This window comes from Marmota flaviventris, chromosome 1, assembly GCF_047511675.1.
Source record: "Marmota flaviventris isolate mMarFla1 chromosome 1, mMarFla1.hap1, whole genome shotgun sequence".
NCBI lineage: Eukaryota > Metazoa > Chordata > Mammalia > Rodentia > Sciuridae > Marmota > Marmota flaviventris.
Window position 1 is genome coordinate 171798037 of NC_092498.1, and position 27367 is coordinate 171825403.

At 38.5% G+C, this 27367-nt stretch overlaps 1 protein-coding gene across 3 annotated transcripts in view; it reads right to left on the reverse strand.

Annotated features, from left to right (window-relative positions):
- Fhit (fragile histidine triad diadenosine triphosphatase) overlaps positions 1–27367 on the reverse strand; it is a 1433463-nt gene that overhangs the window by 188956 nt on the left and 1217140 nt on the right. For all 3 annotated transcript variants that reach the window (XM_071609242.1, XM_027951322.2, XM_071609246.1), the window contains one exon: positions 17982–18050. In XM_071609242.1, coding sequence (XP_071465343.1) covers positions 17982–18050 — 69 coding nt within the window. The remainder of the gene's footprint in view (positions 1–17981; positions 18051–27367) is intronic.

Here is a 27367-nt window from a genome sequence, read left to right on the forward strand (position 1 = left end):
ATGATGCAGCAATCTGACTTCCAGGTGTATATCCAAAGAAAATCAAATAAAATCATTACCTCAAAGGGATAACTGCATATCCGTATTCACTTCAGCATACTTCACAACAACCAAGACAAGGAAGCAACTTTAGTGTCTAATGATTTGATGATTTGTGAATGGGTAAATAAAAATAGGGGATGTGCGTGTGTACAGGAATAACATTCTGGAATATTATTCTTCTAAAAAAGAAAGTTCTGCCATTTGTGACAACCTGGATTAACCTGGAGGACATTATGTAAGGTTAAGAAAGGCAGACACAGGAAGACCATCAATGCATGGTGTGTGATCTCACTTATATGTGGAATCCACAAATAGTTGAACTCATACCAAGAGCAGAATGGTGGAGACTGGTGGTTACCAGGGTCTGAAGGAAATTGGTACATGATAATCAAAGGGTAAAAACTTTCCATTTATAAGGTGAATAAGTCCTGGAGATCTAATGTAAAACACCATGACTCTAGTTAATAATTTATTATATTTGTGAAATTCACTAAGAGAGGAGATCTGAAATGTTTTTACAACAAAAGGGGACAACTATGTGAGGTGAGGTAATACACATATTTATCAGCTTTATTGTAGTAATGATTTCATCGTGTACACCATATATATTAAATTGTCACATTATACAGCTTAAATATATATTATTGTTATTAAATTTTCCTCAGTCAAACTAGAAAAACAATGAAGTACTGATACAAGATGCTACAAGATGATCATCTATGAAAACTTGGAAAATTTTATGCTAAGCAAAAGAAGCATCTAAAAGGATTACATAATGTATGATTTCACTTATGTGAAATGTCCATAACGGACAAATCCATACAGATGAAAAGTAGTTTAGTAGCTGCAAGGAGCCAGGGGAAGTGGGCAATGGGGAGTGACTGCTATGGCCACAGGGTTTCCTTTGGGAGTAATGAAAATATTCTGGAATCTCAGGCAATGATTATATAATCCTATGAATATACTCGAAAACTACTGTATTACAAACTTTAAATGGGTAAACTATATGGTGTTCTTAACTATATTTTGATAAAGTTTTTACTTTAAAAATGTGGGAAGTTCTTATCCTAGTGCCTGATAAAGTATTAAAAATGGTCCCTTGTATTATCATTAGCCCACTTGAACATCGGTTTTTATTTTTTCATTTTTAAAAAGCAGTAAGTTATTCTGGAGCCTTTCAGCTTCATTGTTGGGAAAATTGAAATGCTTAAATATGTACAGTGACATCTAGAAAAAAAATAAACTTTTGTTACCTGGAGTAGTCAGGGAAGCCTTTTAGATATTTGGACATGGTAAAGGTGGAGGTGGAAACTTCTAGAACTATCATGAGCAGCAATGTGAAAAAAGCACAAAGGTGAGAATGACCTGGTTTTCTGTTGGACCCATAAGGAGATAGTTGGATTAAGCAAGTGGATCGTGAATGACAGCGGTAAGATCAAAAGAAAACAAAGATTTCAAAGGGCCTGGAAGCATGGGCCAAGACATTGGGATTTGCCCAGCTTCAGAATGGAGGAGTTAAAATTTACAAAACTAACCTGTGAGTTTATGTGGTATAAATGGGGATAATAGGAATCAGAATCCATGGAGATATGGATTTGTGGTGAGGGCCTGAACAAAGCAAGAATGAGAATAGAAAAGAAATGGTACAGTAGCCGCTTCATTATCATAGAAGTGACAGATTGAAGAAGAAAAAAAAAATCTTTCTCCCTCCTACCAGAATACCTAACAAAATTCATAAAAACCACCACAAAATTATGATGAAAAACAAGGGGAAATCTATTAGCAAGCTCTAAATAGGAAATAAAGTGTAAACCTATGTCCTAAAACTCAAAAGAGACAATGATTACAATAAAGGAAATTGAAGGGGATGGTAGGAGAGAAGGTAGGGATGGGAGGTAAAGGGACAGATGATTCTGGTGCAATTAGAGTTTTATTAAACTCTCCTACCTCAATCTTAAGGAGCATAGTAGGAAAATAGTATGAATGGACAAAAAATTAAGTATTTGTCTCATAATCAAGAGAAAAGTAAACTAAGGAAATTATTTAGGAGCTTTGGGAAAACTCCGGAAAATCTCTAGAAAGCAGCATCCCAGGACTTCTGCTCAGTCAAGATTAGGAGTAACTATGAGAGGTGTTTGGCAGGACAAATGATAGAATCTAGTAGCAACAGTCCATAGGGGCTGACATTCAGATCTGAGCTGGAGCTGACCCAAGTTTTCTAAGCTTGAATCCTCCAGAATTGGGTGCTCTCAGGAAGGACAGGGGTGGCAAGAAGGGGGCATTTTATGGGGAAGGAGTGTGTTCTATTATCAGATGCATTAAAATTGAGAACTGATCCCTTGGATTTGGATAACTGCATCAATGTAATGTAACAACTTTAAAGTGATCTTTTATAGGTGGGTTCTGGGATGGATAAAACCTAAATTTTAAATTAAATATGAACACCAATAGGCTAAGATTTTTTCAAAATCATTTTTGCAATGACTGTGAAATCAACTTAGTCCTTGCATCTTCCAAAATTTTTAATTTCAAACTCTTAGGTATTATAAAGCCACAGTCATCTTGTACTTAATAATTATGGAAAGTATGTTAGAGAAGAGAAAAACCAAACGTAACTTTCTCCATTGATAAAAAAAGGACAAAAACCTGTCAATTCTCATACTTAAAGACTATTTAGCCACTCAAAAAGATTTATATTAGCCAAGTTTCAAGATGATCATTTTCTGCACTTTAATGATATTCTGTAATCATCAAATATTGAAAACCAACTCAATTCAGAAAGAAACATAAGTGAAACTATTTGTAAAACTGGCTAATTTTCCAGAAGCTACTATGAGATTATGGGACTGGATCTTTAATTTAAAAAGATGAGAGATCCAGGCATCTGTTCAGTTCAATTATTGGCTCCCAAATGAAACTCACTACCCCAAGTCCAGCAGATATTTCCTCTTCAAAAGACCTTATCCTCCTCCTTGCATATTCTAATAGTTCGTGTCTCTGACATTTCCTCTATGAAAATAGCTAAACAGTTTAATACTCTGGAATGCAGAGGGCTGGAGTTTTCACAGACACTGTGAGCCCCCAGGATAATTCCCAGATTATATGTGGATATGTGTGTGTATAAACTGCACTCCCAAAATGAGTCTCAGTGATTTCTTAGACTTAGAGGATATTCTCTTCTTTACCATGTTGTCTCTTAACTTGGGACTTAAAAAAAATTCTAAAATGAAACACAAAATTAAAGTATCAATGTACATATTTTCAAATTTTTTCTACTACGAACTTTCCAGTTTGGGGTAGGGTTTTCAAAGAGATCTGTAAGCCAAAAGGGATCAAGAGCCATGACATATGGGACACTAAAACTTAAAGACACAGAAACTTATTTAGTGACTCTACATGAGGTGAGTCAAGTTCACAGTACTTTGCGTGTGTCAGTTCCAAGAGATCCAGACCCTGTGGTGGGTTACAGCTGTGGCTCAATAGTCTATGTGACTTTCCTGGCCTGTTATTTTCATATCCAACTAGCTATTGATTTTTCCAGCCACAAAATAAAATTCCAAAAATATCAGAATCCCTCTCAGCTCAATCTTTTCTCCTTTAGAAACATACTATTGTTGTCACTTTGAAAACTGTAAATAGCATTCGGGATGATATTTAAGTTGGTGCCAACAGTTAGTGGAAATGTCTAAGTTTTGAAATAGTAGGGAGCTTGTGTTCCATCTGGCGTGTTTTCGTTTTATCTTCCATTCTCAGTGAATTTTAAAAGTCAACTGCCGTGTCAATATCCTTTCTGCTATGCTAATGTGGCCTCCCTGTGGAAATCAAAGGGAAGGAGTCCTTAGGGCAAGTGGTTCTTTCTCAACTGAACTATTTAGTGTCACAAAATCACAAAGGATCAGAACTCAAAGCTGGCTCAGAGGTAACCAAGATGAATACCTCTCAGAGGACAGAAAGACTGAGCTCTAGACAATAAGAATTGCCTATAGTCTCATTAGCCATAGAGCCAGGACTTGAGACTCTATAGGAGACTTTTCTGATGGCCCTATTGTCGGGTGGTCACTTCCTTCCCTGACCCTCCATGGCCTTTATCATAGTATAACACCTCATGCTACTTATTGGTTTCTACTTTCCAGCATAGTAACTGTCACTTATTTTTAATCCATGTGAAGCAGGCTAATATTTCAAAGTAAACACTGGTATGCCATTTCCTTCCTGACCTTCTCTTGGCTAAAGGGAAGTGCATCTACTACTAAGCAGTGGTCTTCAGGACTTATTTTAACTTGTAAGGGTAAAAGGCACTGCTCCAGCATAAGAGAGAAACAAATGATTGATGCAGGAGTAAGGAAGAGATGGTTCTACCTGCTCACTTCCAGACTTCAATCTCCACCCTGCCCTTTCCAAACCTCCAGGCTGAATCTTAAGGTTTGGTAATTATATTAGTTTTCTATTTTTTGCTGTAACAAATTTCCATATATCTCATGTTCAATAATGATAAGAATTTATTATCATACAGCTCTGCAGGTCAGAAGTCCAAAATGGGTCTCAGTGGACTAATATCAAGGTACTGGCAGGTCTACATTTATTTTTGAAGGTTCTAAGGGAAAATCTGATTTACATATTTGTGTGTATGTGTGTGTGTGTGTGTGTGTGTGTGTGTGTGTGTGTGCAGCCTTTTCCAGCTTCTAAAAGCTTCCTACATTCCTTGGCTTGCGGCCCACTTCCATCTTCAAGCAATAGCCAGTTGACTCTCACTCAACAGCATTCCGATGCTAATTATCCTGCCTCCCTCTTCCACATTTAAATCCCTGTGATTATACTGGGCCCACTTGGAGAATCCAGGACAATCTCTGCATTTCTTAAAGTCCATTTATTAGCATTTTTAATTGTTTAATCTTTGTTTAATTGAATAAGGTAACAACCTCAATTCTTCTTTGCCATGTAACATGATTTGCGGGTCCTGAAGACAAGTAACCTGGAAACCTTTGGGAGGTGTCTTTCCTGGGTAATTTCCTGTGAGCTATCCCTTGGACTTGGAATCTACAAGCAGAGTGAATTTGCATTCTACTTTTTCCATCCAGAATCCTGATGAGGAACAAATCTGCAAGAGAGTGATGGAATACTGTTGCGGTGACATGAAGTATCTGCTGAGGTATACTAAATCATCTGAGGTCTCAGAAAAATATGGAGGAACAGACAAACTTTTCTGAGTCCACAAGAACACTAAAAATCTGGAAAAGGCCTCAGAGTAAGTGCCCTTCGTGTGACTGTCACCGAAGGCCATGTCAGGACCATGCATACCTTCAAGGTTGTAGGAAGCCAAAGCTCACCATCTCCCAACAGATGACCTTTGTTCTAGGGATTGGCATGGACTAAGAATATTCATAAGGAACAAGCAAGTCAGATAATTTGGATTCCAGATGCCAAAAGAAATGGCAGTTGACAACCACATCATCTCTGTGCCTATTCTATGTGACATGCTGCTCATAAAGGCCCCAGGTTAGAGAATGCTGAATTGAGAGGTTGAAACCAGAATGGGACTGAACCACAGGCCTGAAATGATACAGAGAGTACTGAACCTGCTGAGCAAAACTCGGGCCTGGGGCATTAAAATAGTTTGCCATCACCTCCAGAACCTAAATTTCAGTATTAAAGGATATTTCATTCTGTACAGTTGGGGACTATGAAGTTAATTATAGCTATACAGGCTACTCAAATGAACCTGAGACATACTGAGGGATGACTTGGTGACTGAGAAGAAACCTGACACAAGACAAAAGGAAGCTGAGGAGTATCACATCAGCAGAAGTGCTTATGTTACTGGGTCCTTTCCTCTGCTGCTCAAAGCAGGAACTCAGGGAAAATTTGATCCTAAAGAGAACTTTTTTCCCCACTAACAACTCAGAGAGTAGAAATCCCAAAAAGGCCATTTGTCCCAGTATTTCAACTTAAGTGATAGGTCACACACAAGAATTTCCCATGAGGTGTTTGTCAAACTCAAGTCAATTTTCTTTCACTATGAGCATGAAACAACCACTAGTAAATGCTGGTCTCTGCCAATGACTGAGAAAAAAAAAAGCAAAAAACACAGGAGTCTGCTTTTCAAAAAAGATCCCTAATTTTTTTGTTTTGTTTTGTTTTTAGTACAAAATCGCAGTCATTATACATATAAAGTTTGGAAAATATCAAAGAGCACAGAGGGGGAAAACCCAGCAATGATCTATTATTTCATTTTACACAAACTCTATTCTCAGATTTGGTGTGCCCCTCTTTTCACCTCAAATTATAGCTCAACATTTTAATATTAGTCATTTTAAAAATCCATTTAAAAGCTACACATATGAATATATATCATTAAAATATTCATCTATATTCCTCTACTATTTGGCATGTAAATAATTTCCCATGTTTAGATTTTTTTTCAAAATAATTAGGTCAATTACACAATTTTATAGATACACAGGCACACACACTGTGACTATTTGACCACTAGGCAGAAAAGTGCATTTTTGAGCCTACATGGCTCAAGTAGAAATGTCTATTATTCTCCTGGCAGGCAGTGACACAGTTCCAAATGTGAAGGTGCTTGTGGATCAGTCTATTTCAAACTGGTCTATCTTGGAGAGTGTTGGGGAGACTCTTGGTGTGTGGGGGGGCATTTATCAAATTCATTTTCAAGTGGACTCCATAAATGAATACAGGATACAGTGTGGGCCTTTGTGACTAGATTTTGGAGTTCACAAGCAAAGTCCCACTACTGTACCTCTAGACTAGTGTCTGATAGTCCAGCTTTAAATCCCATTCTTTTCCACCAGGCTTTGATTGTTTGAAATAAAGTAATTTGTTGTCTCAGAAAGGTTGACAATGTGAACTTCTGTTGTGATAACTGCGGTACAAGTTGTTCCTTGAGAGGTTTTGACCAAGAAGGAAGGCAATGCTCCCAAAGTGAGGGGACTTGCAGCTTCCACGAAAGTCAAACAGCAGAGGAACAGAACAAGGCTCTGAATTCAGGGAGTTGAGGAAATAACTCTTTCAGGCCAGTAATCATTTCCTGAGAACCTACTCTGTCATCTATTGGGCCTTTCTGGGTGTCAGGAGCTGGAGAGGGAAAGGTGATACCTCTGGGAATTAAGAGGCAGTGGAGCAAAAGAGCCCAGACTCCAGAGCCAGACAGCCTGAGCATAAACCAGACCTGTCTGCTACCCTCTATGTCCTAAGAAAAAAACTTATGAATTCTCTTTCTACCTCAGGTACTGCATGTGGTTGATAGAGATAAACATAACGGAATGCCCTATTTTGCTCTTAATTGGATATATATTAACTCATCAGCATGAAAATCTTGCCCCTAACTTCTTTCAAATCATCTAATTCATCTTTATCCCATATCACCAATAGATAAAATCCCCCAAATCATAAAGCTCTTTATTTTGAGATGGGACCTGAGAAAAGAAACTATTCCAGTGCCCAGGGAAGGGAGGGAATGGCACACACACCATGTGGATAGGATATAACTTAAGAAAACACCTTTGCTTATTGCATGCTGCTATAATTAAATTCAGCTCAGTCTTCATATATCTGATATGGCCATCATGACCAGAGAAGCCAGCTCCAAGTTCATACATGCATTTGACCCAACTGTGCAAATACCCCTTCAATATCTCTGAAGAGTTTTCTAAAAATACACAAAATTATTTTAAAAGGAAAAAGATGGGCTGAAGCAGGGCCATATTTCAGTGCAAAGGGAATACTGTATAAGTTCCTTAGTTACTACTAATGTAAGAAGGATTTCAACAGGTACTAGTACAGCTGGCCTAGAAGATATTTATGGTCCATTGAGAGCTGTAAGCAAGAACTGTTTCTTTTGGAGAAAAAATAAGGCAGCAATTTCCTTTTAAATATTTTAGTGTGTTATCATGACATGAATACACTATAAGGCATGCAAAAGTGTTTAAGAGGCACAGGGCGCAAAATCGGCTCAGAAAAGACGACCTTGGGAATTGCAGAAGCTAGCTGCAGTGTGTTGATGACTTCCCTGTGTTTAAAAATACTATAAAAAGGAGTTATAATAAAGTTCCTAGCCAGGGCTAGGGGGTCATATCCTAAAAGCAGAGAAAATGTGTAACTTTGGAAAATGCCATTTCTTTTCCTGTAAGTCTTCAATGCTTAATTAGCAGCAGCACGTCTAGGACCTAGAGGGTTGGCTGGAAATCTAGGAGGTGGGGTGTGTGTGTGTGTGTGTGTGTGTGTGTGTGTGTGTGTGTAAATGTCTCTAAGGTTGAACAGGAATATGGAAACTGAGATTTAGCACAAGAAGTCACAGTCTCCAAGAAAAACATTTATCTCGCTATCTTTGAATTTTCTATGAAAATGAAGGATGGTATTCAAATCAAAGTCAAGGGTGATAGAGACAGAGAAGGCATTGTCATCATTGAATACACTTTGATATAAACAAGGTTTATCATTAAAGTTTTAAGACAGACACATACCCTCAGTGAGGTTGAGCTTCAATCAAAACTACCCTGTCAGGCTTACAGGTATCACACAACAATGTACACACAGCATCAAGCATAAAGTCCAGTCCATTGAAGATTCTCATTAAATGGCAATAATAATTCTATTATATTATTTTTTCATTAGTTCTGCCTAGGGACAGAAAGTTGTTTATGACTATTTACCTCAACCCAGAAGCCAAATACTATTGGATTGTTTTTTTTTTACTTCAGTGCAAATATGGGAAGTATAAGGGACATGGAGGTTTAAATAGCAAGTTCAGCATTGAAGGATCTGAAATAAATCACTCCTGCTGATCTGATGTATAGAATCATTCATTCCTTATTAAGAAAAAAATATCTGGTATCTCTCAACATGCTCTTCTAAATCAGGGGCAGGAGGGGAGGGTCATTTTCCAGGGAGACTGCTTGCTAGTAAGCTGAAGCAACTCCAAAGTCTAAGAACAAAATCATAAGACAGAATTTCTAATTTCGGGAAAAGATTTCCCACAGTAGTGAATGTCAGCACACTGTGGGCTGTCTACTTGTGGCCGCTTAAAAGTTTCATGTGCTCACAGATTACTGAGCTGTTGTGTCTCTGAAGGCTGTTGGTCCAGACACACATGGCCATGTTCACAGGTGATGGCTCTGAACCTGTGTAAACACTCTCTGATGGTTCCTCTGGCCAGTCATCTACCCTAACTTCTGACTCCTCACTCACTCCCACCAATTCCTTAGACTTTTCTTGGATATGTACCTCAGGATAATAACAATAATAATGTTAATAATTATGTAAACCAAAATAGCTAACATTGACTGGGCATTAACTATATGTCAGGTATTATTCTAGGGTTTTACATGTAATGAGTCTTTTTATTCTCCCAGCAGCCCTGTCATAATTCCCATTTTATAGATGAGGAAATTGAGGTATGCAGAAATTCAGCAATTTGCTAAAGGTTAGAGAGAGGGGACTGAACACCAAGCTATCTGAATCCAGAGCCCCACACTTCACTCCTACATGATATTGCTCCATTTAATGGGTTGAAACTGTGTAACAGAAGTTTCAGTCATCTTAGTAGTGTTGATTGGGCCACCCATAGAAGGACAACTATCTACAGCAACAACCAAAATGAATGGCTTTTCTCTCTTCCAAAATTCATGGACTATTCCATGAGCACACCAGGAGAAATTAGCATCAAAAAGATAAAAAATAAACAGAGGATTTAGTTGGTCAACTCTGAAATTTTTAAAAAATTTCAACAAAGCCTTTGATGAGAGATGATGGAACCTAACTCATTTGTTTGATGACCTGTCTCCTGAGTTATGTTTTTTGAGAATTAGAAAAAATAAATTAATGTCTTCTTGATTTAGACGGGATGAAAAAAAATGAGATGCTTTTGCATTAAATTACACTTTCTCAAAACAAATCAAGCTCTCTGGATTTAATAAAATCTGGAGCTGCACTTTCCAATTTGAAAGCCACTAGCCACGTGTGGCTAACCTGAACTGACATGTGTTGCAAATGTGAACTACACATTGCATTTCAAAGACTTACACCAAAAGAAAACAATCTCTCCCTGATAAGGTTTTATATTAGTTATGTGTTAAAATGATAGCATTTTGATTATACTGGGTTCAAAGTCTTTTCATTAAGTTTAATTTTACCTGTTTCTTCTTACCTGCTTTAACATGGCTACTACAAGTTTTGACAAAGTAGGTAACTAGCCTTAGACTTCTACTGGGCTGTGCTGTTGTGGAACACTATGTGCAAAGTAGAGACTAAGGACGTTGACAGGAGATATCATCTGATGGGGACAGAGTACAACCACATTTCAAAACCCAAGAGGGGACTCCAAACATCAGGCTGCATTTCCAGAACTCTCTGTGCCTTCTCTAAAGCACACAACCCAGGGACCTTATGGATCTACTCTGCTGGCAAGTGGCACATAATATCCAAAGATGGATCCTGCTACAAGCTAAGAGGTAACAAAAATGGATTTATTTATTTATAAAGGTTATTTGAATTAAGTGTATCATTATTTTGCCTAAAGAATTACAGATGGATGATAAATGAAAGGCAAAAACATTGACAAATGCTTTAGGACCTAAAAATTGCATTAATTTTTGTCTTCTTTCCCCCCTAATTCTTGCTCATTTTGATATTCTTTTTTTTGTCAACAATATTTTTTATTCTAATTTGTTATGTATGACAACAGAATGCATTGCAATTCATAGTACACATAGAGAGCACAATTTTTCATATCTCTGGTTGTACACAAAGTAGAGTCGCACCATTCGTGTCTTTATACATGTACTTAGGGTAATGATGTCCACCTCAATCTACCGTCTTTCTTTCTCCCATGCCCCTTCCCTTCCACTCCTTCCCCTTTGCTCTATCTAGAGTTCGTCTAATCCACCCATGCACGGGTTGATTTTCTTCTTTTTAATGAGAGGTGTAGCCAAACATTTGGTGGATTTTCTCTTTGAGGTCAATATAATATATGTTGATTGACATCTGTTAATGCTTAATTCATATCTCTTTTCTCCTTGTGGTATTTCCTCATTGATGCTCATTATTTATTACTCCAGTAACTTCTTTTCCTATCCCTACCCCCTGCACACTCAATCCTCTAAACTCAGACTTAGAAATATTTCTTAGATTGTGATGGTTTGCTCTAGCTGCCAGAATTCTTAGCCACTTTTCTTTAGTGACTATTTAGTATGTTAAGAACCATGAATATAAACCAGACTGTTAAAAATACACAAGTAGCCTGTTCTCCAAGCACGGATGTCCACTGAGGTTTCACTGCAGCAGTTACTGGGAGACTCAGAACAGAAATGTGAGAAGCAGATAGGAGGACAGATGGACTCCAGGAACAAGGACATCCCAGAGCAGGCATTATTCACTTTCCCTGGGAAGTCCCTTATCACTTTCTGGTGGAATATGTCTGTCTGGAGTGAGAATTCACTGTGGAGTGCAAATAGGACTCTCCATGACAAAGCTCTCATCAAGAAATAACGAGGGAGGGCCATATGAAGTGGTGTGATGAAATGGTTTTACTAAGGAGAAGAGGCAAGCATAGAGTGACAAGTGATTGACATTTTTCTTGTTCCTGTCTCACTAACATGCAATTGATCATATTCAAATGATACAGGAGAACAGTTCGGGGAAAATTGACCCAGAGTGACAACTCTTAAAGCAAACTCTAGGAAAAACCAAAGAGAAACATCCTTTGTGTGGGGTTTATCCTGTAGACACCTGCACCTTCATTAGCCACAATTCTGCCTCTTTTATTGCTTTTTTCTCTTTAGTGTCCAATGAATTCATGGTGTTCCTTGGAGGTCCCCAACCCACCATCTACTGCCATTATGGCTCTCTGTGCTTTTAAACATTCCACACTTGGTAGATGCTATCATCCAAACTGTACACTTGGAATACTTATTTCTATGAGGGGAAAATGGGAAGAAATAAGTTTTGACCATGCAAATACTTCTCTGATAATTTTGTGTTCTTCTTCAACAAGGGATGGAAAGATTTAACTGAGTAATAATTTGGATAGAAAGAATAAACCAGGTGTCTTCCCAGTTCTCTTATTATCAATATAGCTGGGCAAAGAGCATTTGAAGGCACAGGGGGCATTAGAGGTCATGTCATTACACTAATGTTACCTTATATTCACATTTGTTGGTTATATCACATCCAGATTCTTTGAATTAAAAGTCCCTATGAATTTACAAAAAATGTCTTGTTATTTTATACTGAACAAGAGGTACCAATGTTTAGAATTCTAAAATTCTCAAAGCCTCAGAAACTTACCACTCAGTAGGAGGACATCAGTGAACCCGGAGGGGAAAAAAAGCTAATTAACTGTCTCACTGAAACATGCCTTCCTTTTTGGAGAGTCAACTAGGGACCCATGGACTTGAAGTCCATTGTCAAATGGTGTGTGAAAGAGATCCAAGTTCAACAATAAATATCATCAGCAATATAATGGTTCCCTCCAACCCTCAGGGCCAAATGACCTGTGTTTTAGCAAATTGATTCTGCTCATGAATTGTGTTAAGCCAAGCAATTGTTTCCCATGACATGCTTGAGCCCACAGTTGTTCTGCCTATGAAAGTCATGGTTGAATTTGTCCAATTGCTGATTGCTATTCCCATTTGCTTTAATAATAGTCGCTTCCTTCATCAGTGATGGGTTTTATATACAGTACACAATAACAACCATTCAATGTCACCCATAAACATTTCACGAATCGTCCAATATGATTATGAGAGTTGCCTTTTTGAGACACAGCTAGAGTAAGGCTTACTGAGATAATGAGATGATGTGCCATGACATTAGGCAATGGGGGTTTCCCTCTGCTACCTTAGTAATACATGTTCTTATCCAAGGACCCAATTGTGTCATTATCCTAATGTTCATTGACTTAAAATAATAGAGGGCCCACTGAGTTCAGAGAATTCATGGAAACTTAGAAAACATAGACACAGAAAGAGATTGGGGGCTACAGATGAATAAGATCTGCATGATGAACCACAAAGAATGGGCTTTGGAAGAGACTGTTTTGGAAAACATGGAGTCTGAACTCAGGTTAGAGAGAGAAGAGAGGCACGTACTCTGAAATGGGGTAGATAAAATAGGGAGCAAAATGCATGTGGACAAGTCCAGGAAACAAAGCCGGAGGAACAGCGGGTGATGATAAACACATAGATGGCAATCAAAGTTGAATGGAAGGCAGAGAAGCTCTTGGGCCTACTTTCAGCCAATCCTACATCTGTCTTTGTTACAACCAGACAAATCTATGTTTTGAGGGGGTAAGTTACTCATCATCTTTGACAAGTGTCTACCAGACTTGCTTAGCAATCAGATAACGTTTACGATTGCTTCCCTAAGCCTTTCTGGTGTGTCACAACTTTCAGTCTTCTGCACGCTGATTTTCAACCAAAGGATTCTGTTCTATCAATGCCCCATTAAATTAACCTCAGATTGCTGATAGCACCATGTCAGGGGCTCACCCAGTATAGTGATGAGTTAATGAATCCTCCCCTCTGAAAGCAAGATATATTCTCCTCTTAAATTATGTTAGGAACTAGTAGAGAATTCCAAGGTTTCTAGTCTGAGTCCTTGTTCTTTCATGTGGTCACTTCTTTAATAAATACTCATTTATGAGCCACTCTATGCCAGATTAGGTTCCTGCTCTCAAGGCTTTACAATGTAGTTGGGGGGGTGAATATAAAATAATAAATTATTTCAAGTGTGGTGCTGAGAAAGAAAAAGTCATGGCGACATGCTCGAGTTACTGAGACAGGGGCAGAGGAATAGCTGGTTGTTATAGTTGGAGAACAGTGAAAGAGATTCATTGAGGAGGTGACTTTGAGCTGAGATTTGGATAAAGCCATGAAGCTACACAAAGGAAAGGAGAAGATGGCAGAAATTATGAGCAAAGATAATGACACATTCAAAGGTCATGAGAAAGGAACAAAAATGATATATTTAACAAAAGTAAGCAATGAGAGAGAACCAGATGTAAAGAAACAGGGGAGGTGGACACATATACCCCTGAATTAAAGAACTTACCCAGGGCCACAGGACAGTAAATAAGTAAGCAAGGAGGTGAAATAAAAGATAAAAATAAATGGCATACACACCAGACCAGACAGAGGGTTCCGCAGCACAGTAACATTTGAGTGCATGAGAGAAGGTGCGAGCCTAAGACGTACGTAGAGATCTGAAACTGAGCCAACTTCAGGAGACAGGCAAGTATCCTAAATGAGATACACAAACCCAGATAAAAGAACTGTAGAAACTACAGTGACCCCAGAATTAGTGACATGCCAAATGACGTTAATAGTCATTAAAAATATTTGCAGACAAAAATACAGCACACCATTAAAAATACTTTGCAAGCAATAACAACATCTATATGAAAAGGCAAGCAAAATCCACTGAGTATCAATATGCACCAATGAGCTGGAATAAAAGCATGAAGTAGGCTGAGAATGAGGGGTCTTATTAAAAAAAAAGAGTTCTGCCTTGTATTTCCATGAAATAAATAAAAAGAATATGTTTTGTCAGGCAGTAACCCAAAGGCTATAATACTGATGACAAAAAAAAATCACTATTTGTTACAGAGCTCTCATAAATTAAAAATGAAGATAATGATCAAGTGGACCAGATTTGTAAAGACAGGATCTGCAGAACCGTGTTGTCCAAGCAATTACCAAAATGCATACATCATGACAGTCCACTCTATGTCTGAATGAGCACCAGGACAGGAAGCTCACTCCCACGAAAGGCACTGTGACCATTTTGAAGTTTTTCTCCATTTGACCTCTTGTTATGTGGAGCTGATAACTTGCCTCTTTGTAGTTTTATAGTCCCAGATCTGCTCTTGAGAAACACACAGAACTTATTAATAACATTGCCACCTGCCAGCCCTTCAGATATTTAGAAATTGACTCTGTCACTCCTCTCCCTCTACAAGTTGTCCTTTCTCTAGTCTAAACATATTTACCATCAACTATTCCTCAGTCTGTTTCTAGAACCTGCCACCTCAAACACCTTTCCGTGACTCTTCTCCAGTTTGTCACTACTCTTCTTAAAAGAGTGCTCAAAGAGAATGTGACCTTTCTACCTGACATTTTCTGTGTCTGCAGTGGTAGGGATACAAGTAGATTTTCTGAGTTCAGTCACCTGTTGTCCCTGTCCCCTCTCATCCAAGACAGTCTGTCTGTTGTATGTTGTGAGGACACACAGGATCTTCAGCAAGGGATTTCATCAGTATAAAGAATGCCATTCCTCATCACTCTATCATTTCTGATTAAGATTATTTGGCCTCATGTACATTTCATCCTGCACCAACAATGCCTGAGCAATGCTTCGATGTTCTCATTCCTCTTTCTAGACATCACCTTATTATGTACTCAAACTACAGAAACATTTTTGTATGAAGATGAAAATGAAATTTAAAATAAGTGGTTAGAGGCAGAGAAAAAATTGGAAGGATGGGCCAGGATGGGCCTTGGAGAGAGTGCTGTACAGAAACACCCAGTGAGCTGGCTTTGAATCCGACTTATCCATTTGCCCTCCATCACCACTTTTTCAAAAACTAAATTAATCATTATAATTAGATGAGAAATAGCTACCTAATAGCATATGCTTAGTATATATGTACAAAGCTCTGAAATAAGATTTCAGGTACATAATTCACATATGTCATGTGATGATCTTTTGGAATACACTATTATTTCCATTTTAAAGTCAGGAGAATTAGAACACAAAGGTGAAATGACTAACCCAATATCATTCAGTAAGTAGGTGGCATTGGATTTGGGCTTGATTCTGCTTCTTTCTGAGTCCAACCTCTCTATAGTTCTATACCACAATCTCCCTTAGTGGATAATGTCTGTAACACATGTCCACTTACCCAGAGATTGAAAAAAAAAACTTATGGCAATTACTTCTCCTGTGATGCTCTTCCAAATAGGTGGAAAGTAGGAACATGTGTTGCTTAATCTGCGGTGCTAGAGATGATCTCAAAGCATGTACACAGGGCAAAAGAACAAGAGGAGAGAAAGGGCACACACCAGCCATAGTATTGGGCATCATATCTTGAACCGAGTGGAAATATATCTGTGCAGATTCTCTCACTAGCATTTTTTGGAACACAAACAAGATTTCAAGGTGACTGTTCAGCCTAAGAAAACAGTGTTTTCAAGCACTTTTAATACCACTTTAGCAGCATTCACTTGTATATAAATCATGTGCTAATTTATTCATTAAAGTAGCCTGTACTTGGCAACAATTTATTAACCTCAGTTATGTTAATAAGATCCATACTTGTATTTTTAATGCATCTCTTATAATTACTCCATAATTCTGGCTTTCCTCCAATATGGGGCTAAATCCTTACCAACCCCCAAATTGCACTCCATATCCAATGAAAATTAGTTTGAATGATAGTATTATAGAATTACTTTGGAAAGCCCAGATTTGGCAGAGAGCCTATTCCTATACCTAGACATGAACCAAAATCTCCTGGGGATTTTCTTACATAATGACTGAGTTCCTTTGCCATCTATTGAGTCAGAATCTCTAGGGAAGGAACCTCTTGGGAACTGAGATTTTCAGCAACTGGTTTACAAACCATCACTTAAAAGCTAGTATCTAAGTCAATTTCATTCTACAGAGGTCCATTGTGACTCTTGAAAAACGTAGGAAACATGATATAATAAGATATATCCTAAAGACATAATAACCAATCAACTCAAATGATCCGATAAATCCTAGAAAAACGAATTACCCATTCATTATTAAGTGCTGATGTATTGTTTCTTTATTTCCAAGGTTTGGGTAGCCATTTTCATGTCTAGTTACTATAAAGAAATCCTATAGACAAGCAAAGAAAAGCACAGACTCTACATCACCCATGAAGACCAAGTAAAGATAATCAGATAGATTTACCCGGTAGAGCCGAATGATAAAAAAACATAATTTTAAAAACGCATTAAAAAAAATCAATGTAAGCAACCAAAATAAAAATGAATTTTTAAAATCAATCTAAGAGGTTACAACAGGATTATAAATGGATGGCTAATATGGAAACTCTCTCCTATCTGACACCCATGGTTGACATTGCTTATCAATCACAGCCCTTTTCCTTGCTACATCCAGAAATGGCCTCAAAGTCCTTTTCAGTCAAGCATTCTATGGTGCTAGTGCCATAGCTCTAACATATAGGAACATGGTTTCCCTGGCTAGAGTGAGTATGTAAACTGGAATTACAACCTCACCCATCTCAGGCTGTATGTTCCACACAGGACAGATGAACCTGAAGGTTCTCATGCAGACAAGATCCTAGAAGCAAATCACCTGGCTACTGCTCATATTCGTGTTTGTACTGATTTCACACTTATATTTTTGAATAGGAGTGTCCAGAAATCAGTTAACTGCTAAAATGTTTATAATACATGGAGTATACTCATATTATCTAAACCAGTTGCTGCTCATGATAATTCTAAGATCAACTTTGAGTAAATGCTATTAGGGAGACCAGTTGAGTTTCAAAGAGTGTCAAAATTAAACATAGGATTTGAATTAAAAAATCCTATGTCATTCTTCTTTCTCTCTATTGATGGTACTGCATATTTTCTTCTCTGGAGATTCTGGAATATTATCTCCACACAAATATATAATGTTCTGATAAATGAGAGGGCAGACACCACAAGGACACTTGGTGGCTGCTGGGTTTCATTTGAAAGAAGGAAATAATTATAATTAACTTATCTGGGGTTTCTATTATGGCCATTGTTGGTTCCTAGGCCTCTACTTCCACTTCCCAAGTTCTACTAGGTAGAAACCAATTTAAGACCATATCTAGAGTGACATCTGGTTCACCAGGTTGATTGCATCAAGATGACAGCCACTGTGATCAGAAAGGGCAGACTTACCTCTTCATAGATGCTGTCATTCCTGCGAAAGTCTCCAGCCTTTCTGGGAAGAACGTGGACATGAACGTGCTGAAAATGTGTAAGAAAGAAAAAATACAATGTGATTATCTCTCCATATGTTTTTAGACTTGACAAGTGATGCTCTCATGAAGCCCAATTACTCCACATTGGTTCTTTCTGGATTAGTTTTCAGAGGAAGATGATGTTCACCTTCCGCAATAATATCTGAAATCTGCTGAGAATTGAGAGGCACAAAACAAGAGAGAAGAACTTAGTGGCATATCTGAGTTGGAGTGAAATGCCAGAATATTTTAGAGGCTCTGTGGAATTATTCATAGTTGTCAGTCTTAGTTGTACTTAGCCAGTGCTTTGAAATGACAGTATGTCTTATAAAAGATGACCATCGTGACTCCGAAACTGACAAGAAATAAGAATCAGCTAAAAAAGAACTGCATGAATAAATGAATGAGGAAAGGAAGTACTAAGGGACAGAATTACAGAATCAGGAATTTTAATAATAATCTTACAATGGTAGAATAGACAGTTCTCATTTGTTGAACTTTCATTTACTATGATAAGCGAAGCTCTGTGCTTGATAAAATTTCACTTAATACTCATAAAAATCCCATTCTAAAATAATCTTTATTTTGCAGATGAAGAAATCAGTGCTCAGAGAGGTCACGGCCCCACAGGAAGTGGTAAGAATATGCACAGGAAGTGAGGTCACCTGGCTCTTGCCCTCTCATTTTTCATCAGCAAAGGCACTGATTCTGTGAACTTAATCTCTTAAACAGCCCATTTCTCTAGTCTACTAAGACACCCAGGTAATATACATAGCAATGCTATTATGCAGAGATCATGAATCAAGGCTTACAGCATATCTAATTCAATATATTCTTCAAGTCTGAACTGCCATTTCAAAGTTTTACTTTCCCAATAGTGTCTACTGTACCTTTGTTGAAGTTAAACCTATTCCTGCCCTTCAGTTATGTTCCCACATTTATTACAAACCATGGAGAGGAATGTGAAAATTAAAAGCCTAAATCTGGAAAGGCAGTCAAAGAATCAAACCTCATCCCTGATCACGCCTACCCTTTCTTGATTACTACGATCGGGCTGTGAAACTCCAAAAGACCTCCAGAGAACTAAGATTAAGTGTCCCAGTGGTTTTGTGTAAAAGGAAGGGAAAATGATATGCTATTAAAGCAGAGGCACAGAGCAAGGCACTCCAAGGTGAATGAAGCAGAGAAGAACTTCACACCAGCCCCTGGCACGCAGCCCCTCTGCTTGGTTTTAAGACATGCTTCTGCCACAATATTCTCCAGTCAGTGATAAAGCCAGTCATGGGATCCCTCAGCAACTGGGATGAGTGTCTACTTATGTTACAGAGACTATGGGAGCATAGGGGCAGAGGGAGGAAAAACAAGTAAGGAAAAATAAATCACAAACTACCCAGAAACCAACTTCTTCAGAGAAAGCCAGGCAGTGTGGGCCCAGACTCCAATCAGAAACTAATTGGAATCCACGGACTGGATGATGGAAAGACCAGGAAAGTGCCACAAAAGAAGGAGATAGCCCACACTTAGAGCCTTCACTTGATTTCTGCTTCTAAAACCTGCTGTTGTATCCTTTCTTCTTTTCCCACTTTCCTTCTTTCTCCCTCTGGTCCCCCCAGCCTCCCATTTTCCAAACCAGTGTTCTGCAGTCAAACTGCCTAACTAAGGACACTGATCACTTAATAGCCACTTATCAAGAAGTACAATACATTCAGTGTAGACGAACCTACCACGTAACTAGCTATGTGAGCTTGCCACAGAAGACCTATGTCCCACCATCCTTGTCTATAATGAGAACTGCAATAGTTCCTGCCTTGCAGAATTATTAAGAGAAGCAGATCTTCTAAGTGTACAGGTACAGCATGATTACTTTTACTATTCCAAAAAATGTATTTTTTAAAAATCTTAAAACCAAGCAGAGATCAGATACAAGAACTAATTCTCTTACCAGCAGTAAAGATATTTTAAAGGCTTTTTGAATGGCACATTGTTAAAGCATCTCTTTTGACCAAAGTTTGTTTCTGTTGCTTTCACTATAAGTTCTCAAACTTCAAATCATGCCTCAGGATTGTTAAAATACACATTGGTAGGACCCCAAAATTTACATTTCTAACATGGTACGAGGTGATGCTGGTACCACTGGTTAAGGGCCACTAACTGAGAAACAATGGCTAAGACCATCCATCTGATTCCTAACCCCACTCCTGCCAAGGGTATCAATATGGGCACCAACATCACTCCCTGTTTTACCTGCCCATCCTCCTCCAAATTATAGGGAGACCTATTTCTGAATGCTTCCCGCACTCTGAGGATCCCAGTGCCTATCTTTGGGGATATGGTAGTTACTTATCACCATTAACATATGGCAGGCTATGAACACACTTCAGGGGAATGTCATAGAATCATAGTATCCCTGTCCTCCACCCCCACCCCTCACTTTTGTCTTCTCAGTTTAGTGTTCAAAGTTCTCTTTTTAGGCTCGGTTACCATCCAGTTCTGGAAATGCCACTCTTGATCACTGGTAACTACTTGAAACTCACCATGACACCAAAGACAGTAAACAGCTCACTGGGTAGGTGATTTATACCTCAAGGGTAGATATCTCAACTCAGCCTGATGTCTTCACGTAATTCTTAAATGACAGGCTGATCCCACCATCCTGACAACCCACTCAGCTTTTCAGAACAGGGAGAATGTGGCATACCCAGCTCAAAGCCTCAGTGTTGTGAGAACATACTGTTGCCGTGGCCTTCCAACCGAATGGAATTCTGCATGGCATCCATGGGGATAATTTGCCATACCCTGTTGATATTAATTTTAATATTAATCCATGGTGATCATAACTTATCCTTCTAAGTGCTAACAAACCATCCATTTATTAAAGTGTTTTAAAATTTTGCTAGGGATCGAAACTTGGCTACTGAAATCGGAAGAATATTTTGCAAGTCTCATGATACATTCATACTGAAAAAGTTTTCATTCAAATAAAATTTTACGATGTTCATTATCACAGTGAAGTATCTGAGAAGTCCCTCACAAAAGACACTTTTTCAAATTTGATGCAATATTTCAGTAATTTGTTATGGAGAACCCAGCTTTTTTTTTCCCCCCCATGAAACATGTACGTTTTTCTACAAGTGTTCATTCATTCAAAAATATTTAGTGCTATTCTAGAACCAGGAATTCTGATGAACAAGACAAATCTGCCCCTGTAGAGCTTACACATCAGTGACTAATGCAAAAAAATAAACAAATTAATAGACAATTCAATTTCATGTTGATATAACTGTCATGAATAAAGATGTTTTGGGGAAGAGTTAATAGCAATGGGACACTCCAACATTTGAAGCTCAGGAAGAGAAGTAGGACTCAAGTTTATGAAAACAGGAGATGGTGAGTACCAATAATCTAGAAAAGAATTTCCAGAAGGAGGGAAGAAGCCATCAAGAGGGTTGAACAGCTGAATGCTTGAGTTGGTTTCAGTGAAGTCAGGGGGACAAAAGCACAAAGCACATAAGATGCTTAGTTATCATGAGTCATTAGTGAAAGGTGAATCAACACACACAAAGACACTACTTCATGCCCACTGGAATGTCCACAATCCAAAAGACTGACACAAGATGTGCTGGTGAGAACGTGGAGAATGGGAATCCTGGAACCCTTTTGTTGGGAATGTAATGATGCAGCTGCTTTGGGAAAGAGCTTGAATGTTCCTCAAAGAGTCAACTACACAGTTATCATATAACTCAGACTTCTACCTCTAGTATATATGCAAGAGAACTGTAAATACTTGTACATGAATGTTCACAACAATATCATTCATAGCCCACATGACCATCTACAGATGAACAGATAAACAAAATGTGGTGTATCAAGACAACAGAATATGATTTGACATATAAAGGAATGAATCATGCCTCATGTGAAAGAATCTTGGCACAAATGGCCATATATTACATGATTGTGTTTATGGAACGCCCAGAATAGACAAATTGACCAAGAAAGAAAGAATAGCAATTCTCAGATCAGAAATAAAGAGTCAATGGCCCAGGATTTCTTGGGGGATGATAGATATGTTTGACACTGATATAAAGGTGATGATTGTATGACTTTATGAATACCTATAGAACACTGAGTTATATAGTTTAATAAGGCGATTTCTGTAATAAGAGAATTATATTCCAAGAAATTGGGTATTAATTAACTTTAACTGCAGTGAGTGGGAGGTAAGGAGAGATAGCAACACTGATGTCACTTTTGGGGACTCTGCCCTGCCTATACTTCTGCACTGCCTATACTTCTCTTTCGATCGTTTTGAGCATTTGTGTTTTACTCATAATCACCTGAGGATGGTTAGTGTAGTTAATATTGATATATTGTATCCTTGTCAGACTGTATTAGAATTCAAACATAAGGAATAAAATCATGGTTGGGGGAAAAGGCAGGGAAAGCTACAGAGTTACCCTCTTCCCAACAGGTGACCTACAGTCTCATTCAGGAGCCCCATGTGAACCCATGTCCCCTAGCCCTGCCCATGAGTAATTTTAGAGGGCAAGTCTTGCCCTAAAGAATAACAAAAACAATGTTGTAGGTGGTAGAGTAATTCCTCTTCACAAAGACATCTAATACCTGACCTGTGAATATGTTAGATTACATGCCAAAGGAGAATTTATGTTGCAGATGAATGAAGGTTGCTTACCAGCTGACTTTTAAAAGCAAGAGAGTATCTTGGATTATCTAGGTTAGTTGAATGTCATCCCAAGGGTTCTTAGAAGTACGAAAGGGTGAACATCCTCAAAATGTTAAACTTTGTGCTTCAAAGGACAAGCAAAAACATGACAAGTCAAATCACAGAAAGATAGAAATTTTATTTTGCAGAACATATATTGATAAGGGACTTGTATTCCAAATTAGAGAAAGTACTACTACAACTGAAGAAGAAAGACAAAAATCCTAACTAAAACTGAAAAAGAGAGTTTTACCAATAAAAGCTATATAGCTGAGTGTGGTAGCATATGCCCATAATCCCAGTGGCTTAGGAGGCTGAGGCAGGAGGACTGCAAGTTCAAAGCCAGCCTCAGCAACTCAGTGACGCCATAAGCAACATAGACTTTGCCTCAAAATAAAAGATATAAAGGTCTGGGGATGTGGCTCACTGGGTTCAATCCTTGATACCAGAAAAATGCAGAGAGCTGGGGTACAACTTAGAGGTAGAGCACTTGCCTAGCATGTGTAAAGCCCTTGGTTCAATCCCCAGTACTATACAACAACAAAAAAGCTGTATAAACAAATAATAAGCATGTGAAAAGATGCTGGACATTCTTAGCCCAAAACCACAGGGAGACACTACTTCATATCTATAAAGGTAACTATGATAAGAAAGATAGATTGATAACAAATGTTGGCAAAGATGTGGAAAAACTGGAACCCTTGTACAAGCTGATGGGAATGCAAAGTGGTACAGTTGCTTTGGTAAACAGTTTGGCATTTCCTCAAAAGGTCAACCACAGAGTTACCATTTGACCCAAAGGCTAAGCTTGCAGCAATTTGTTACAGTAGCAAACAAAAAACAAATACAAATGACCTTCTGATATTTTTATTGTAGAATATACATATTTATCTCATCTCTACAACACTTCTATGAAGTGTATATTATTCTATCAATTCTGTAGGTGAGGAAAATGAGACAAAATTTTCCAACAGCATGACTCAGACAAGAGTCTATGTCTATTGCTCTGTCCGTGAAATTTTGGATTATTACTAAAAGCTCTCAACTTGAAAAAAGCAAATGTATTTACACAATAAGACTGTTTCATTTGGTGATCATCACGGTAAAATAAGTACAGTCCAGAAAATCTGGAAGAACAGGAGACACCCAGGAGAAACTTTAATCTCACCATCAAGCAATAATAATTTCTTTTCCTCATGTGGAGAAATAAAAATATAAATTGTCTCCATTGCCCCAAAAGTACACCCTGAAACAAGAATGCAAGAGCATGTGGTGTATGTAGAAGGTGATCCCTAGACACCCCAGTAAGGGAATATCGAAAGAGACAGGAAATGAAAGGCAGCCAATAAAGGATGTTTATCAAGGAAGTTGTCACTCTGTGTGCCTAAAGCTTAGTTCTAGTAGCAAACTTTGGGAGCTAGGATATAGCATGCACCTTGAAGTCATCCTACCCTAGGGTCTATGGAAGTGGGTTGTTTATACACCAACACTTATCCTCATTGCCTGAGAACTTCTCTGGGGAAGCATTAATGAGCTAGCACTTCTACTTTCCTCCACCTTGGAAGTGAGAACAGGTGTCTGGTGTCAGATGGATGAACCTATCACAGCTGCAGGGTCACAGGGGTGATGTGACATGACGTGACCCTATTTGCAGCAATGCTTTTCAAAGTGGTGTGCTCATTTCTAATATTTGCAACCTCATAATTCCCTGCTGGTTTGATAGCTCAAGGGTTGAATATCCTTTTCATTAGAGAGTACAGAGAGATAAAGTTCTGCTCAATGGGTTTGAAATTACAAATCACAAAGTTTCCAGGACAAACCTGGGGTAAGGGCAGTGTACAGTAGAAACAGGAATAGTACACATGCAGGAAACTAGGCCTCAGTTCCCCCTGCCCAATATACACAGAGGAGCTCCACTATTACCTGTGTCTATGTTAGGATCCCATGTGCAATTCCACTTGCAAAAAAGAAAAAAAAAATCTTTTACTTTAAAAAATACAAAAAAGAATTTTTTAAAAAAAGACCTGTGAAAACAACTTGGGATTATAATTGGAAATGTTGGTGGGGACTCACTGTATCTAATTTCTCCATTTTATAGAAGAGAAAAGTGACTGTTCTAAAATGAATAGCAAAGCCATTGTAGGCCCCAAATGAGAACCCCAAATCCAGACTTGTCTTCCAGGGCTTTCTACCACATCTTACCCATCCTACCAGTCCCGGATCTCAGAAACATGGAGGCCTGTAAAGAAGCACCTTGGTGTGCAGATAGTGGATGTGGATGGCCAAGGTTCAGGCCCTGCCTCTGTCTCTTATAGGTGAGTCCCTTAGCTTATCTGCCCTCATCTTTCAACTGGCCATAAAACTAGCATCCTAACACATAGGATTATTGTGCTGATTATATGGAATGTGTGGGTCAATATAGGCCAATGCTGGCACATCTTCAATATTCAGTACATTCTAGCAATGGCTCTATTACATGAAACCATTTTTGACAACCTGCTTCTACTCTGAACCGGAGGACTTGGCTCTGTGTTGAGCCATGCTGAACACATCCTACCCTGGGCCATCACTACCCCAAAAGCTGGTATTATCCACATGGAAGGATTATGCCTTTTTTGATTTGTGGAGGCTTCATCTTCTGCTACTAACTTTAGAATCAGCATGAAATCCACTGAAAGCCACGTGGGTGTAAAATAAATGTCATTAGAAATAATGCTGCTCACATAGGCCTGAAGTCACTTCAGCACGGGCAACAGGAATGAAAGCAGTGGTCCTGTCGAAAGGCAAAGGATTCGTTAATGGTTTCTGATTCTATGAGTTCCTTCACTGGGAATATTGGCGAGTGCTCAGGCAGCTCATCTGCCTTTCCTGAAACACAGGAGATAGTGCTTTCTGGGAGTTCAAATGATCTAATGATCTCAGGAAAGCTCAGAAACTTAAAAAAAAAAAAAAAATCAGTTAAAAAAAAATAAAATCCAGACTGTGCAGAGGCTCCATAGAGTTTTGTGGCTTAACAATTGTGTTTTTAAGTCATACATCACTGGCAGTACTCCAATGCTGAGTTATACTAATATATCATAAGAGGGATGGTCCTCTCATGATATACGGGTGCCGTACATCATCCAAGCACCACGGCTTTGATGATATATTGCTCCCAACCACAATGAGAGTTTAAAGGAGCTTTTAGCAACCAGACAGTTTTAAATTTCAAATTTTCTAAAAATTAAGGTCTTTTCATGCCAAAGAAAAGCAAGATGATGGAATCCGAGGCTATATAAAGTGTCACTGAACTCTGAGAGCCTGGCAGTGTGTCTTTTCCTTTTGGCTTCAGGCTCACAAGGTGGAAATAATTGGCAGGCTCTTTTTTCAATTCCTCCTCTATGAGAACAGAAGCCCGGGGAACTGAGCAAACATGAGCAAGTGTCAATGCATGTATTTTGTCGATCAATTTCCCCCATCTTGCACACTGCAAGCATGAGTAGCTCATCACCATCCCAAAGTACTGGCATGCATGAGGTACCGTGATAGACACTGGATAAAACCAGGAGAGATTATTTTTGTTTTCTCTGTTTTAAGAAGGTCTTCCCCTGAAATCGGAACAAAAAAAGAACAAATAATAAGTAGATCAAGTTCCTTACCCCTCTCTCACAAACTCGGGGGGGAAAAAAAAAGCATATGTAGGCAGAAAGCGGCCTTTTCTATCATCTGTCTTTGTGAAACACAGGAAGCACTGATTGCAAATAAAAGAAAAATGAAAGGTGAATGGCATCTGGGACTCTCACCCAGAGGAGGAAATGGGAGCCATTATCATAGTTCTGTCACCTTTTCTATTTTACTGGTATGTTTATAAGATGGTAATGTGCCTTGTGAGAATGGACCCACTTGTTTAAAACCCACTCACTTTTAGGGGTAAAGCAATCACTATCAATTAAGAAAGCAGGTGTTGAAAGAACTTTTACTCCTCCCTCCTCCTTTTTTTTTAAATCCCGCTGCAATAAACAGAACAAAATGAGAAATCTCCCTACTGTTTGTGTAATAGACCCAAACAGGAACAGTGAGAGACAATTACATTTCAAGTGGCTTCTTCCATTTTCCTTTACTAAGTGAATTACAGGAAAGAATGGTGGTAGAGTTACCGCCATGGAGAGAGAAACATCTGGCCATGAGGAATTAACACAGTCTCCCTTCCCATTATCTTGCCTCTAGTTTTTCACTCTGTTGGCTTCCTCTATTACATCCTAACTCTCAAATTACTATAGATTCTTGGTGTCCACTCCCCTCCCCATTCCAAAGGGTAGAACATCCTATTGCCACCAAATAGAACCATTTACTATCTCAAAAAGCAGTCCCAGGCTTCCTTACTCCTTTAACAGTAAGTTAACTGCAAGGAAATGAATGCATCACCTACTACTCTCAGGCTGCAGATAAACTATGTAGAAGGGACTGGCTTTGTATCTGGAAAGATGCAGGTCCTTTCATGGGCTGCTTGTGTCCATGTAGCCCTCTTCTTCTAAGGAGGACACTGACACATTATCTAATTACTTCTTTCACATGAGATTTTAAAAAATCTTTATTTACACATTTATAGTAATACTATACCC